The sequence below is a fragment of the Palaemon carinicauda genome, chromosome 12 (assembly GCF_036898095.1).
Source record: "Palaemon carinicauda isolate YSFRI2023 chromosome 12, ASM3689809v2, whole genome shotgun sequence".
Lineage (NCBI taxonomy): Eukaryota > Metazoa > Arthropoda > Malacostraca > Decapoda > Palaemonidae > Palaemon > Palaemon carinicauda.
The window spans coordinates 10296717-10313758 of record NC_090736.1 but is presented as its reverse complement, the minus strand read 5'-3'; the positions used below and the strand labels follow the sequence as shown (position 1 = coordinate 10313758).

Genomic DNA, 17042 nt, shown 5'->3' with positions numbered 1-17042 from the left:
ACACCTCAAAAATAAAAAAAAAATCGGCAGGTCATTTAAATGTCTTCATTGCCAGACGAATGACGAATAAAATGCCGATTATATACTGCAATGTATATACATATACCTTAGATGCAAGACAGTATTGCTTTTATTATATAAAAAAATAATTTCTGGTTATATTTTAGAGCATAATGGATATGTTTGTTAAAAGTTTTTAATTTTTGTTTTGATACGTTTTTCCCTCATGGCAACAAAGATCTCATCCTCCGTGCCCGTGAATTAGACTCGGGCCTCGGCGGATAAGTTAAAAGACCATTTAGGTACAAAAGTCCAAAGGTTAAAACGTTTTTACGCCCCTTGTGCTTTACTTTGGTAAATATTAACACACAAAACATTGCATTATTCGTTAATAATTACAACAGTTCCTGAACCTGAACATGTCATTGAATTTGTATTATGTCAAGCCTTGATATCATAACTGTAGGTGTCTTAACTAAAGGCTGTTTCGGTATGTCGACGGATAGTAACACGTTAGTGGGTAGTTCACATCTAGTATATCATAAATCATCCTTAATGCTTTAATGGTTTAACCTATTCTTTTCATTAAGGATTAACACTGGCCTATTTTAGATGTAGGTGTGTTCTAGATAAAGGTTACAATGTGCTATGCCGTAGCTTATCAGTGCACATCGTGCTATAAGCTAGGTTAGGTTAGATTAGTTTGTTAAGTCCAATAGTACCCCCATTATTGAGCCTTATATCCGATAGCATAAATAAGATAAAGGCTAAACTTCTACTTAGGCTATTTACTACTAACCTAGTTAGAGGTTAATGACGTCTAGTGTAAGTTCTACGATCATGTGTAGAGATGCTCACCAGAATCTCAGCCGTACAATCCCTACGCCCCTCTGTGGTGCCCAACGACAGCAGTAACCTCCCCAGTAAATAGTTTAAACTTTTTGGTCTGGGTCGGATCGATGTGCTGTCATGGGAATGAGAAAAACTGACTGGGATTATGGTTTTATTATAGTTACTGACGGAAAAAGCTTTTCTACCTGAAAACTGGTGTTGCTTTTAGAATAAAGTCCGTTTTCCTTGAAAATGACACTTGTTTTCACTGCAAATAAAAGCTTAATTATCTAAGAAATAATAATCAATGGGGTTAGCATGCAAAGCTACACTCTCCGCGAGCCAAGCAAGTGCAGGGCGGAGCAAAAGCCATCAGATTTCTAAAAAAAAAAAATATCCCTGTTCTTAGACTCTTTAACAGGTTTTCGGTTTATTTGCTGTTGAAATGTAGGCCAAATTCAGTGTGGCATCTTCTTGGCGTGTGTCGAAGTCAGTTCCCATCCTTTTGGCGTGTGTTGAGGTCAGTTCCCATCCTTTTGGGCAAGTTGTCGAGGTAAGCTCTGTACCCCTTCCTCTACTTGTGATTTTTGCAGGGAATGGCCACTTTCCCAGTGGGAGAGAAATAATACAAGCATAAAAAGGACTTACAGCCCTTTAGCTCCCTCATATATATCAGACGTGAGGCGAGTGAGGAAAGGTGTTCATAGGAAAGTTAAAAGCTATAGGATCTTTTCAAAACAAGAAGCCCGACCATCAGGGCCCACTCCTAGATCCGGATCCTCATTTCCATAGCTGATTATTATTGGGTATATTGGGCATTCCCCAAAATAAAATGCTGAAGTGACAACAGGTGCTGCTCCCATAGAGCTTTCGTTATCAGAACCGAGGTACACATCCATTTTTTCTAGAAATAATGAGCCTCGCACATCGTACGATGCCCAAGTAGCGGGAAGGAATTTTACAATATAGATGGTTTTTTCGCAGAGCCACAAAATTCTCACCGTAAGCTCGATGTTCCGTTATGGAACCAGGCCGAAGACACTATTGAGCTTATTAATAAGCAGATCTCTGGTGCAGTGAAATTCCTGAGATCTAGTTGGTCAACGAAACTACTGCCTATGGCTTTATCTAGATAGACAAGAAATTTTTTATACACATGGTAAGCACATTCTAGTCTGCTTCCATTTAACCTCAATGTTGCAATCTTGACACCAATCATACCCGGTGCGAACTTAAATCATCTTCCTGCCTCCCATTCTACCAAAGATTTGCAAAATTTGGAAGTGACAGCTATGTTTGCATTTCAGGCTTGCACCTGCTAGACCATTGGTCCAGAGGAGTCTCATACTTTGCAGTATCAGAAAATCTTTTTGCCCTATCAGCCTATTCATCCCAAGGATAGGTAGGTAGGCGGCTGCTGGAGTAATTTCCTTTACTCCCATATGGGGCCAGGTAGATTGGCATTTCCATGGAAGATAAAGAACCTACCAGTTTGATTCTAGGGCGACTTATGATCCACCAAGCAGTGGGACTTCCTACTTGAAGAACGGTGGTTTCTATTTTGGGTAGGAAGTAATCACAAATTTTTAAAGTAGCTGTCATTTGTATTTTTCCTAGCTTTACAAACCTGATTCCTGTAGGTTAATCTCCCCTCCTCAACCAGCCCTGTCAGTCCTGGGCCAAAGAGTCTTAATTGAAGAGTGTTTGACTAGGGCAGTACTGTACTCCTCTCCCTCACTGCTACATGTCACTTAACTGCTCGTTAAACAATACAAGGGCCATCCAGCATGCACTGAAAGCATATTCTCTACATAAAAGACACTGGTTTGTATAGCTATGAACAAATACTGAACAAATTACTTTAAAAATTTCTAATATCAATCTCAAAATATGAGGACAGGTAATAGAGTAAATGTCTTTAGTAATTTTTTTTTATCTTTGTGGCCCATATTTCAAGTAGATTTAAGATATTTTCTGTAGGCCTCTGGTTTCAAAATAATGACCTGAATTAAGTTTTTTTTTTTTTTAAAGCTAATGACTATATGCCTTTACAGTATTTATCCTGTGACCTCCATCTTCTGGCTGACGTAAGTTTTGGTTCATACAGAAGTTTATGGGTATTTGTTTTTTTATCTCATTTATTTCACTTTGTAGAATTTATTTGTTTTTTCCTGTTATGTTTTATCACAGGTTATTCTTAATTTTTTTATTCTTATTTTAGTGTTGTGCTTTTCCCTTCTAAGTTCTTCAACTTGTATCACTCTGTTTTTTCAACTTGGGTTAAAGCCTAACTTGTGATCACGATATTAATGTTTAGATGCGATCCTTTTTATATGTGACTGTCCAAAATTCAGTTCTAAAGTTTCAGTTATATAAAATTGAATAATTCTATGAGCAACAGATTTTGAAAGTAACTGGTAAAACAAATTAAGCCCAGTCAGCTATTTATGTTAAGATGGACAATAGGGTTAGTCTGGTAAAACATGACTTCAAATGCTTGTCTTAGGACAGATTTTAACCCTTTTACCCCCAGGCTATTTGTAAATTTCCAACCCTTAACCCCCAGGGGGTTATTTTTTTCCCAGCACATTTTGCAGTATATTTTTTTAAATTGTTTTAACAGCCTTAATTTTTGTCATAGAGAGGTCAGGTTGGTCTCATTCTCTTGGAAAATGTCTGAATTTTCTCAAAAAATTATCAAAAATATGAAAAAAACAAAATTTATAGCATTTTTTTGCAAGGACGTACCGGTACGTCCATGGGGGTAAAGGGATGGCTTTTGTGAAACGTACCAGTACGTCCTTTGGGGGTAAAAGGGTTAAGATTTATGTATCAGTGACTGTAATTTACAGGGAGAATCCTGTTTTGATTTTTTCAGGAATCATTCACCATGGAGGGGCAAAATGACAATGGTTATAATTACCAAAACATGGTGCAGCTTACCCATGGCATTAGTTTGAGGTAGGTCCTTACATTACTTTAAAGCTTTGCCACTAATTATTTGTGCAACACTTAGCTCTTTGATTGTATTATTATGTTAAGAAAAGCAACATATTAAGCATTTTATTTACCAGTTGCACTTAAGTGAGCATTATTGCATGAAGATGCATGCATTTAATTAGATCTTGATTTATCCAATAGATATGCTTCAAATCTTAACAGGTACTATACTTTGATATTCTAATATGCTAAAGAATTACATCAGAAATTTATTATTATATGATCCTTCACAAATGTAAACCCTTGTTCTTTTGATAGGAGTAAGATTTCATCTTGGCTAGAATTCAGCTGCTAGAATTTTAACGAAGTGTGTTGATGTTGGTGGCTGTGGAGTACTGTACTTTATACCCACTCCCATGCCAGCACACTGAGACGCCACTTTGACTTCAGCCACCGAAATGTACACATGTACTCTCGATTATCTTACCTTTGCTGTTTAAACTTCTTTTTTTTTATCAATGCAGTGAAAATGTGTGTGATGTTGGAGAAACTATGAGCGGACATGTATTCCTGCCCTGGAGTTGCTGGACGAAAGTATGGCACCTTTAGGAGGAGGATTAATGTGGATCCCTATTTGTTATGTCCCTTGAAGCTGAAATGGGATCGATCAGTCTGGTGGTTCTTCAGAACCGAGGAAATCCGACTGCTTACCCTCCTCCCGTTTCCCTCTCATCAAGGGGACAAAGAAGGATGACCAAGATAGTGATACAGTATTACCCTTGGGCAAATAACAAAAGAATCAGCATCTCTGATGGAGAAGTTTTTCTTGGTGCACAGCAAAGGAGATATTTGGAATTTCCAGAAATCCTCTACAGTGATCTATCAATTCAAGTAGGCCATTTACTCCAATTGGTGCCATAGAAGGGATAATTCTTTGGTCGAGGCCTCCCTGCAATTGATTGCAGACATTCTCGTTTACCTTTGCCAGGAGAAACTCATTTCAGTCGCAGTGGTGAAAGGCTATTGCTCAGCCTTGAGCCAGGTTTTCTGAGAGAAATGATTGGACCTTTCCTCATCATGGGAATTATCCATACCCATGAGGAGTTTTAAGCAGATTTCCCTGCCAAGAGAACTCTACTACCTGCCTGGAATGTAACCGTGGTCCTTAGGATCCTAAGAAGGGCACCATACAAACCACTACAACAAGCAACGGATAAGGACCTCGGTCTAAAGACTGTTCTTCTTTTTGCGATGGCCTTGACATCGAGGATAGGCGAACATGTGAAAGATGGGGGAAGTTTTCTTTTACCTTCATCCCAGAGTTTGGGGCAAAAGCCCAGAACCCTGCTATTGAGGACTCCAGGTTTAGTCTTTATCCTTCTCTTCTCTTAGGGATACAACCATCAGTCGAGATGATTTGCTTCTTTATCCTGTGAGGGCGCTTAGACGTTACCTGAAGAAAACCCAGTCCTTCAAGCTGTAGATTCAAAAACTTTATCAGTACCGTAAGGATTGAAAAGAAAATTTCGAAGAACACTGTTCCTTCTGATTTCGTGAAATTATTAAAAGGGCATACCCCTAAACAGAAAATCCTAATGATTTTGCTCCAGAACAAGGCCATGAACTAGAGTAGCCTAATTGGCTCGACGCGTTCTTTTAGGAAAAGCCTGTCAGTGGTGCAAGTATTAAAGACCTGAGTCTGGAAATGTCAGGCAACCTTTACAATCACTATCTAAAGGAGTATACCCACAGGACTTTAGACATGGTTTCACAGCGGCCTGTGGCAGCTGCTCAACCGGTTGTGTAGTGTATCTAGCTCCTTATGGGACAAGAAGCATTTTGTCTCAAGATAAGTCGCGACAACGTTAGGCTAGTAAAAGAGGTAAAGTGTCTGGCCCTTATACCGCCTTTCCTTCCCCACCATTGGGGTGAAGCGGTCGTCCTATCAGACGTTAATGCAGGTAAGCTTTCACACCGAGTACTGTTTAATAATGAAGTAGAAGTATCCCTCCCCTATCCTTTACAAGGGGAAGGATGGTGTCTTTGTAGAACCCATTACTCATATTGACCTGCCACCTTTAATGGGATACTGTATAAGGTTCTTCCATACTCACTTCCTACCGTCTGGTGTTTGACATCCTGTGATTCTAAACCAGGCAGTTAGGTTATAGGACCTTCCTCCCACCTCATGACGAGTCTCCTAGTAAAGGACGAGGGTTTGTTTTTGTGTAGGAACAAATCACAAATTCCAAAAGTAATTCAAATTTTTCTTAACTATAAACCTGGGTCTTTTAAGTCTCCCTTCCTGCCTCAACCACCCGCAAGCCCTAGATGAAGGTCAAAGTTATATGTCAGTGTGCTGGTGAGGGGGCGTGGCTATCCCCGCCATCCGCCAGTAGCCATCGACACACCTCTTTAAAAAAATTCTAACAGCTGAATTCAGCAACCCGAAATCAAACTCCTATTAAAGATCTCAGATTTGTATAGTAAGGAAAAATACAAATATTACAGATATTAGGAACAATAAATAGTTAAAATATACACTGTACAGTACTTCAGGCAATATCATATTTGAATAGCTTCATATTTGTTGTCACTATGTATAGAATGATGTTAATATCACAGTATTTAAAACTTTCATTCCAGAGTCTCAAGACATCTATGCAGTTAGAATACTGTACTGTACTTTGTTAATTGTTTTTCCAATATAAGTTGCACCGTGGCAAATCTGTTTCTCTTGTCATTGTTTTCCTATTTTTTTTACACAACAGGTTATCCCTTTATATCTTTTCAAAGTCGTAACCTATCCTTTTCTTCCTTAAAAAACTTACGAGGGATATCTCTCTCTCTCTCTCTCTCTCTCTCTCTCTCTCTCTCTCTCTCTCTCTCTCTCTCTCTCTCTCTCTCTCTCTCTCTCTCTCTCACATACACATGTTCAATAACTTTCCTGTTCGCATGGTTATTCTGCTGTGGCTAAATATTTATTCCTCTATCATCCAAAATAATTTTTATTTTCCACTAAAGGAAACCCCATTGTAACATTTATTACCATTTATTTTGTTATGTGCTTCATTGGTGGTATAATGGTGAATGCATTTTTTTCTTCAAAAATTTTAACAGTTGCTTTTAACCTATAATGGTTCAATCCTCAAGTTCAAAATGACTCACTTTATTTTATTGTACAATCCTTAATTTTCAAAATAAATTTAGCTATGCACTTGAAGTCCTTTTATTCCTATGAGGATACAAATTTCCGAGTCATTTAAATGGGTTACTCCTAATGTCAATATATACAACCAGACAATGAAAAAGGAAATTGGGGTTCAATTGTAACTATAATAGGTTAGTTGGCAACTCCACTCCATTTTTACTTTGTTAATGTCTGGTCGTTGGAAATCGACATTGGGAGTAACCCATTTAAATGAACCGGGTTTGTATAACTAAGAAAAATAAAAATTGTTAAAATTTGTAGTATTAGGGTATTACAGTAAAAGGAAAGTTATTTTTTATTGATAATTGTAAAGCCATTTTAATTGTATAGTAGATTTTTTACCCTTTATTCTATATAGTACTTTATGATTCTTGAGGAATGAGCATATTGCACTTGCATTTTAATAGCTTTTTTTTTTTAACTGAATGCTCTGCTTAAGTTCCCTGTTACTATTTTTCAGCCATGCTTGTTGCTTAGATATTATATAATTATTTTCCCTTAGTGATGTAGCATCAGAGAGTGGTACTCTTTTTGAAATAGCCAGTGATCAAGGTGAGATGCAGGACAAGGGGCATGTAGAGGATCTGTTTTGTGATGAATCCCTCATCAAAAGCTTGTCTCTCGGAGCTGGTAATGGGAATTTTGATGAAGATGACAGTTCAAGTAATTATTTAATTTTTTTCTTTTAAGAGTAGTTTGTTGCTGAGGCAGTTTCATTCATCTGTATTTGATACACAAACAAAAATCATTATTCTTTTTTAAATTACTTGTGTGGCAAGCTTATTAAAAATAAATAATTACAGTACTTTAATTGATTTGACATTTTATCATACAGTTTTTGATAATTAGAAACAATTGGTTTTATCTGTTCAGTATAATGGATTACTAAGTTGTATTTTGCTTTTTCTTGTTTATTATGTATAGTAGTTGTAGATTATATTCCTATGCAGATAGTTCCCTATTTATTACCTCATTAGTCTATGACCAACTGGTCATAGGATGGTCTGGATGAAAGTTAGCATGCCATACTGTAAATAGAGCTTACTCAACATATAATTGAGTCTTATCCTTTATGCTTACCCTCCTAAATTCTGTATAACGGTGCCTCAGCTTGAGACTTTTATGGTGTTTGGTGAAAAGTAACAAAAGTTAGACAGTTTATACTGCCTTGTATTTGTTCCTATGAGTTTGCTAATCTTTTCTCCTTTAAAGTAGGGAATGTGTATAATAAGGTAGTTAATGACAGGTGGAGAACTTTCTTTCCTCATGCAAAGCTACGAGCTTACCTGCCCCCAGTTGGAAGTTAGACCCCTTCTTTGGAACATGGTTCATGACCTTCAGTCTCTGAAGGGTACTCACTACGAAGCATTAAGCCAGGCAACAGATTGCCATCTCACTTTGAAGATGGTGTTCCTACTCAGCTTGGCTTTGGCGTAAAGAGTTAGTGAACCACATGGTCTTTTCTAGGACATCACCCATTCAAGGGGATGTATTGGGCAATGACTATGATGTACTCAGAAGATTCCTATGACTCGAAGAACCCCCACTAGACGGTCCCATTGTTAGTATCACAAGCATACAGCTTGTGTAGGTCGCGGACGTGGACCTTGCATAGCACGGTTTTATCGAGATGTAGGGTTTTTACTAGCTACGTGCGGAGCGCATACTGGGAAACCCTGTGTTAATTCCAAAACGCCAATTGGCATGGACTTCACCCTCCTAAGGGGGAAGTCATTTCCTATAAATAGCATTGGTTTTTATTATTGACCGAACAAATGGCAAATTTGGAAGTAATTTGTATTTTTCTTAAAGATACAAACCTGCAGCTATTTATGCAAATTGACACGCCAGCACCTATCCCCATAGAAGTCTTACCTCCAAGAAAAAAGGGGTTAGTCAGCCCAGGTAAGTGAGTGAGCAGGGTAGCAAACTACCCCAGCCACTCTGCTAACTAGCTGGTGTATGGTTAACCTTTGCTAAAAGTCTTACGGCTCGTCTTCCAACTTTGCCGAAAGTAATATCCCCTATAAATGGCTATAGGTTTTTACTGTTAGGAAAAATACAAATTATACTTCCAACTTTTTTTTTTTTTTTTTTTTCTTTTTTTTTTTTTTTGCAGTCTCTTGGTTACCTTAGTTTCTTGGGTCCCTCGGTTGTCAGATCAGAGACTTGATTACTGTATTGTGTTACTTTATATCTATGATGTTTTGATACTGTACTGTATTGGTATTTCTTATTTAGATAGGCTTAGGACATCATACCTGGTGTTAGGGTACTGGGGTTTGGTATGACATGGTTGGGTGACGGGTTAGTTCGAGTTAGAAAAATTTTATATCCTTGTCCTATTCTTTAGACCCTGTAGAGCTTAACATAGGCCAAGAGTCTGACTTATAACCAACACTGGGCGACTTTGTCACCAGTTACTTTTGATTCCTTTTGTCTTGTAGTCAGACAGTCACACCATACAAGTGACAATGAGTAATGCTGTTGTTTGATGGAGGAACATTGGGCGGCGTTATCTATATCCCAAGGTCGCCCAACACCAAGTCCTCATACTGACTAGCCGATTTCATTGTCATGCAAATCACTATTTGCCGATGCTAGATATCGCTTGGCAACGGCTCTCTCAGGAATGAGGCGACAGATGTTCTCGGTCAGTGTTGCCAATTTTAGCTGGCTGTTGTCATAACTCTTAAAGTCACTTAACACTAAGAGTTCAGGTCAGTCTAGGCACTCATTTCATTCATAAGTTGCTTAATACCTGTCGCCTCTCTTTTGGTGATATTGTTTTTTCCTTGAAGTGACAGTTACTCTGCCAATCGGTGTTAGCAGCCTTGGTTAGTATTTGTCATAACTCCAGGTCACCTAATGCCAAAAGAATCTGTCAATCTTGGCGCTCATTCCATGTACGTGTCACCTATTACCTATCCCCTCTCTTTTGCCGACAACTTCTCTTGTGAGGCGACAGGTAGTCTGCCAGTCGGTGTTGGCAACCCTGGGTTGTTGGATGTTTCCCCTCTGTCGCCTAGCACTGAACCAGCAAGATAGTTAGTCTTTCTTTAGGAGATGGAGTTGCTAAATTTGCCATTTCCCTCCATTTTATGTCATTTTCAGGATTGGTTCGGCATTTATTAGTGTTTTCTATCAGTGCCTTTAAGGACTTGTCACAAGGTGTCTCGGCTTCTGATGCACCACCACCTTTTGGCTTTTGACCATTAGGAGGTGCACAGGGGTTTTCCCTGACAAGACGTTTAACCTCCTTTTATTTTATTCCCTTCTCGATTGGAGCTATTGGTTCTAGACTTGTATTCTACGGCCTTTTGTAGAATTATGAAGACATTTTCTTTATTCCTATTAGTTGAATTTTCTATTGGAGTTTCTGTTTAGTTTACTGCCTTCCTCACGCCCTTTGTGAGATCCTGTTCAGCCCACGAATTTTGCGAGATCCTGTTCAATTGTGGTAGTCTTCACCTGTGTTTTTGTTTTTATGTCGTCGTTCTCTAGGTCTCATTCTTGATCGAGGAAGAGGTAATCCGGTGAGAAATGGCTTCATATGTCATGGGATATTTGTTCACTTCCCTTTGGATGTTGTCTGGCACTTCTCCAAAGGAAGGTGTTCTCTACTTGGCGATAAGTAGTCCATTGTTATCTAGGCCCCTTTGATTTGGTCTTGGGATGATGCTCTAGGCCGAAACAAATTTTTTGTTTTTGCAGAGGTTGACGGACGAAAATCAGTCCTTTGCCTTCTTAGTAGGTATGCAGCCGATCATTGTCTGAGCTAACAGCTATCCTTAAATTCTCCCTTGGCTTTCCCTATTGCAGTTTACTTTGAGTCCAGTAAAAATTATTCAGGTCTAAGTTTGGGATTTTCTCGCTTTGTTTAATCATTGTCGTCACCTATTTTTCAAAAGGGAAATTCTTCCAGTTCCTTCCTCCTTGCTAAGGTGGATAATCCGGCTAGATCAATTATCCTAAAGTAATGTTTATTAATGATACTTTCTTGGATAATTTAGCTAGTCCCACTCAACCTTCACCACTTCTGCTATTACACAATTGGTTACAGAAGTAAATTGAGCTCGCGTCTCTGCCGTCAGTGTTACCAATGGTTTGAGAGAGTAGGAGGTATCAGTGTTGGCAATACGGTAAAATTTCTCTCTCTCTCTCTCTCTCTCTCTCTCTCTCTCTCTCTCTCTCTCTCTCTCTCTCTCTCTCTCTCTCTCTCTCTCTCTCTCTCTCTCTCTCTCTCTCTATTGTGTTATTTTACAGTAGTCTACGCTTTAAAATCTCGGAACTCACCCCGAACACAGTCAATGTTTTCGAAAGCAAAAAGATTGCTTTTGGTTTAGTTGCATCTGTGTCGGATAGATAGATAGATAGATTGATATGGGATAGTTGTCTCAACACTCGAGGGAGAACAAAATTTCAGTAGAGTTCATTTTCGAGCCGTGCAATGTAACAAGTGATAATAGACGGGTTGACATTAGGCCTAACCATGAAAAATTAAATAAATGAGATACTCTCTCGACAAATTAATTTAAGGTTCGTTAAAGTAGGACATTATACTTTCGGATATTTCATCGTAATATTAGTCAATATATAAGAATACACTGGGAAAGTTATAGTAAATTTATTTTTTATAAGCTCAAATATATTGAATTTAGATATTTTATTTTACATTAAGAATACTGGTTATAATTTATCTAAAATTCTGATAATTTGATAACTTTCATACGTTTACAAAAGAATGTGCTCTTTTATTTAGGATATAGCTTTTAAAAGATTCCATAACATGGGTATATGAACTATGACAAACTTTACTCATATTTTTTTCCATATCTATCGTAAACACTACAGTCGAAGTAAAATAAAATTTCCCCATATAGCCAGTTAGGTTGTTAAAGCTAGATTTTATGTCAACGTTGACATTTTTTTGCTGACCCACAGCTATGACTGTAGTGTTTTTATTGGACATAAAAAAAAAAAAAAAAAAAAGAGCTGAACATATTTCATATCTCATATGGTAAGAAATTTGTATAAAATTTTGTTGTAAATTTATTTTTAAGAATTCGCATTGAATAGAATTATTGCAAATCGTATATAGTATGAAATGCTAAAATAGAATAAGGATAATAAGGAATAAGAAAGAGAATAACAAATAAAGATGAACGGAGTAAATGTAGACTGAAATGAACAGTACAAACAAGTGAATAACACATGAAAAGGAAATAGGAAAGAAAGAAGAATGGAAGAAATCTTTAAGGTTTTTGGGCTGACATTCCCTTTTATTTGAAATGAAATTTTACGGCAGCCTACTCTCCCGAATGGTGCTGTAATGGCGCATGGTTTTAAAATTTGGCCCAGCGCTTCCAGTTTAGCAGCTGCTGTTAAGTGAATTGTCAGGGAATATTTTGTTTGTAGTGGTGTCGATGGTTCAGTGGCTTATGGTTGTTGAATCAGCCGCTAAGGAAGTTTTGCTGTACAGTAAGTAAATTTACCTTAAAAAAACTGATAGGTATTAGTTTGTATCTACAGTTTTTATTCAATTCTATGAGAACTTTCACATACAAAGGTTAGCAATCGTTATATAGATACTGTATTAGAAAAAGATACCTGAAGTTTATATAAAGTATTCTCTATCTCATTTTGAAAAAGGTTTGTCTGATCTTTCTGAGAAATATGATTGTGCTTTTGAACATTTTTAAATCGTAGTGATCAGAACCTTTACTCTTTTGAAGGGAATGTTATTAATGTGCTGGGCATGTCTTAAGTTTGAGGCACTGTAGAATATTACTAGGTAAATCACATATAAATTATTTTTCTTTTCAATTTGGTAATTGATTTGTAGTTTTGTTTATTGCCTAGCTGTAAATTTTATTCAGACGGCTATAAAAAATTAGCTAAAGGAGTTAGTTGGAACTTGCTTCTCTCTTAATAAGACCAACTTGCTTTCACTCGCCCTATAGTCAGTTTCCAGAAATTATTTTTTCTGAATGATGACCTGATCTCTTTACAGACAAAGCAAGTATAGACTTTCTTTTTAATTAAATTTGTCTTTATCCAAAATATTTTTCTCCTTATTATCTTTAATGTATAAGTTGGTATGGCATGAAATGGAAATTTATATCAAATTGACTTGGATAAAAATAAGCATATTTGTAATCCCTTGAAAATACCATGATTTAGCCAATACTGTATTTAAGTTTGCGTTAATAACAGAAGATTTGTAAATTTAAATTGATAAAAGTTTCAGTTTGATATCACAATTATATTGAGTTATGGAATTTATACATACAACTATGTTTTACATGATTTTGACATAGTTATTGAAGCAATCACTTGTGAATTTAGTTTATGGTTGTAGGAATTGTCTTTTAGAGTTTGTACTTATTAAAAAAATTACTGTTTTTTTTATTAGGGAAAAATATTTTTCTTATAGAGATTTTAAATTTTCATCATTATTGTTCAATTTAAAATTAGTTTTGTATTCTAAAATGTTACCAGTTGATAAAAGTACAGTAGGGTCCCGAATTATGCGAGAATTTGGTCGATTAATGACCTCGTGTAACTGGAAAATCGCGAATTTCGAAACACACAACTAACAGAAATAATTCCATTGTGGCCATGGCAACCAGCAATTTGCCTATTCAAATGTGTTTACTACCCATTTCCAATACTTTCTTTGTACTATACTGTATTTCTTTATAATATCAAATTGTTTTTGTAAATAAATAAAACATTTAATATACTTTAAAGTTCTAATAACTTGAAAAATGGTTAAAATTACAACCAGGATAGGTGTAAACACCATATATTTCCCGTTATAACACAACCCAAAATACAGACAAATTTTAATGTTTGTCATATCTATTGTATAATACAACTGGTGAATAGCAAAACCATCACTCTATAGACTAGCTTGTTGTATGATTGAAAATCCAGAATTATCAAAATAAAGGCGATTTTATATCATGCGTTTCCTAAACACCCTAAAAAGTACAATAGAAAACGACAACCAATGTTTTTTTTACGTTTATCTCTGATCACAACGAAGAAACAGACGCATTTATACATCTGTGTTTTTTAATTGACAGCAATTTTACCAAGTATAGATTATATGTTGAATTTGTTATTACCAATGTTCTAATTATTTTTTATTAGAACTTTCAAATAAATGAAATGAATGAAATTTATGAAATGTTTTTCTTTATGATGCCGCCTGAAACGGAAACCTTCCATTTGTTTACGCTCCATCTTCGATCATAATAAACAAACGAATGCATTAAACACACATGATCTAAGTCATAACTAATGATATTACAAACATTTAGTAAACATTGTGTTATTACAAACATTTTACTTACCGTATCCATATAAATTCCTAAATTCGTAGCAAAGCTGGATTTTTTTTTTCCTTATGCGTTTAATCCACAATAGCAAACTGCCGCTAATGACTGAGTGATAACTTACGATAATTCTAAACTGTTACGAAAGATAATTGTCCTTTCCATATCCAAAATACTTTTCCTAACTTCAGTTATAAGTCAACTTGTACCCACCTCAATTATGGATCCATATGCAAAAAAGGTAAAAGAAGAAAGTACTAGGCCTATTTTAAAAGTCACCGAACAATTAGGTTACCGCTATAACGTTCGATGAGAGAGAGAGAGAGAGAGAGAGAGAGAGAGGGGGGGGGATGGTTTTAAAGTACTAAACAATAAATATGATAGGTTATAACACATTGGTGTTTATGTAATATTAACTGTATAGATGGTTTGAATAAGTTAAGAAATGGTGTAAACAATTCTTTGTTATTGTATTCGCGCGGAAGCTAGACATCAGCTGATGTGATCACAGCCAAAAGTAAAACAAAAATAAGTTAGCAATACTCGATTTTTAAAACACACCCGAAATTTAACAACATAAGTACATGTTTTTATTATAGCGCAATTGACATTTAAAGAGTAAAAATTTTCTGGAATAGAATGGTGTTTCCTAAAAAATAGTGGTTTGCGGACGAAATCGGTTACCGTATTTTAAGCTATGATCGAAATGGATGTATACACGGTATAATTTTTTCGTTTTGTATTTAATTGACACTTCAAGAAAACCGATTTTGGTTTCTTCATCTATTTGTAAGTATTGTATAACGAGAGAGAGAGAGAGAGAGAGAGAGAGAGAGAGAGAGAGATATTATGACGCAGAAGGTTACAGACCTAGAACAGGGGAGTGATGAGATAGGCTGGGTGGACTCGCAGGGGAGACGGGGGAAGGGGGGATTTGGTTGCCAGTGGCTAAAAATAGATTCTGAAAGACGGTAAAGGGAAAAACGAATCCCATCGAATAAACAGAATAAGGAAAGGGAATAAGATCCAGAGGAATAATAGATATAATGGAATGAAAATGACTAGATGGTGTTAGTTGTGATAAGAATAATTTAGATATTTGAAATAAGAGTGTCTGAGGAGGTATAGAAGGAATTCGTGATAAATATAGAGGAATATCAAAGGATACAGTTAGTTTGCATTAAAGGGTTTGTTATCGTTTATCGGCAGTGAATAGCCTAAACTTCGGTAACGAGTCGTCAATATTTTGTCATATTTTAAACAGTATACATTTGATTTGCAAACATTGGTTTTGTAGAGTAGACGGTAAAATAAAATCTAGAGAGAGAGAGAGAGAGAGAGAGAGAGAGAGAGAGAGAGAGAGAGAGAGAGAGAGAGAGAGATTTCTGCCATCAAATCTCTCTCTCTCTCTCTCTCTCTCTCTCTCTCTCTCTCTCTCTCTCTAGATTTTATTTTACCGTCTACTCTACAAAACCAATGTTTGCAAATCAAATGTATAGCCTACTGTTTAAAATATGACAAAATATTGACGACTCGTTACCGAAGTTTAGGCTATTCACTGCCGATAAACGAACCCAGTCTACTCGTGAAAACCTTGAACGCCCAGAGGGAAAAATAAGGCTTTTAAATATACTGTACTAAACAAAAATAATGCTTTAATATACCATCATTAACACTACCATTACAATTATCGTAAGGTTGGAGAAAGATAAAGATTGCCGAGAACGTAACCACATTTCTGTTCACATTTTGTCAGCTGGACTCGCACAGTTAACAGTTGATTTCATTGTTGATGTGGAATTTTATCCTTAAATAGGCTATTCATTATGAAATTATGTTAATGAAATGTAATGTTAATATTGTTTTGTAACATTTATCATAAATCACCGTATTTAGGGCTACCAATATACTTAAAAAGACTATAGATTTGATACATTTTGTAGTGCTTGACTCGCGAACTTTGAACAGCCTCGTGGATACAGAAAATTTATTTTTGAAAAATAGCGATCGTGGAAAAGGGGAATCGTGTAATTCGAACACGCTTAATTCGGGACCCTACTGTAAATACTTTAGTTATTGTCATTTAGGTCTATTACAATTGGATAACCATGTTTCCTGATTTAATGACAGTTTTTGAAGACCCTTTTATTAATGTCAATGCATATTTGTAGATTCAGATGACAATGGTGAACCATTTGAAAAGATGGCGCAAAGTATGGAAGATGTTAGTGGAGATGAAGGAGTACTCAAGAGGGTTAGTAAGAGTTACCTGATGTATGTTGTTTACTTACTTTAAAGTTAAGGTTTGATTTTAGTACAGTATGTTGGTGAAGAGTTATTCATACAAGTATTTGGAAAATTTTCCAAAGTTGAGAGTGGTAAATATACATTATTTGGATGAATATTATTTGTAGAAGTCTATATTAACTTCAATATTGTAGTGTGAAACTAAAGAGATAGGGTGAAGTATTAAACCACTGGTAGCCGGTTTTCGTGAAATCTTTCAACGTTCCCATGGGATGGTTTCCAGAGGGGAGGGTATAAGGGTTCAAGAGGGAAAAATATGTAATATTTTAAACTAAAGTAGCTCACACTTTGGAGATATTAGCATTGTGGCTTACTGATATCAAAATAAGTATTATGAAAATTCAGTTTTTCATACCTCTTTAAGGCAGTGTTTTTTATAGAATATTAATATCCATATGTACTGTATTTGG

General features: G+C 36.2%; 1 protein-coding gene across 2 annotated transcripts in view; it reads left to right on the top strand.

The window, feature by feature from the left end:
* Positions 1–273: 273 nt before the first annotated feature.
* Positions 274–17042, top strand: part of shu (shutdown) — a 68492-nt gene continuing 51723 nt past the window's right edge. Inside the window, exons 1-4 of one of the 2 annotated variants that reach the window (XM_068384399.1) lie at positions 274–354; positions 3710–3792; positions 7485–7645; positions 16497–16579. In XM_068384399.1, coding sequence (XP_068240500.1) covers positions 3722–3792; positions 7485–7645; positions 16497–16579 — 315 coding nt within the window. In that variant the 5' untranslated portion in view covers positions 274–354; positions 3710–3721. The remainder of the gene's footprint in view (positions 355–3709; positions 3793–7484; positions 7646–16496; positions 16580–17042) is intronic. The other variant, XM_068384400.1, reaches the window with a different exon arrangement.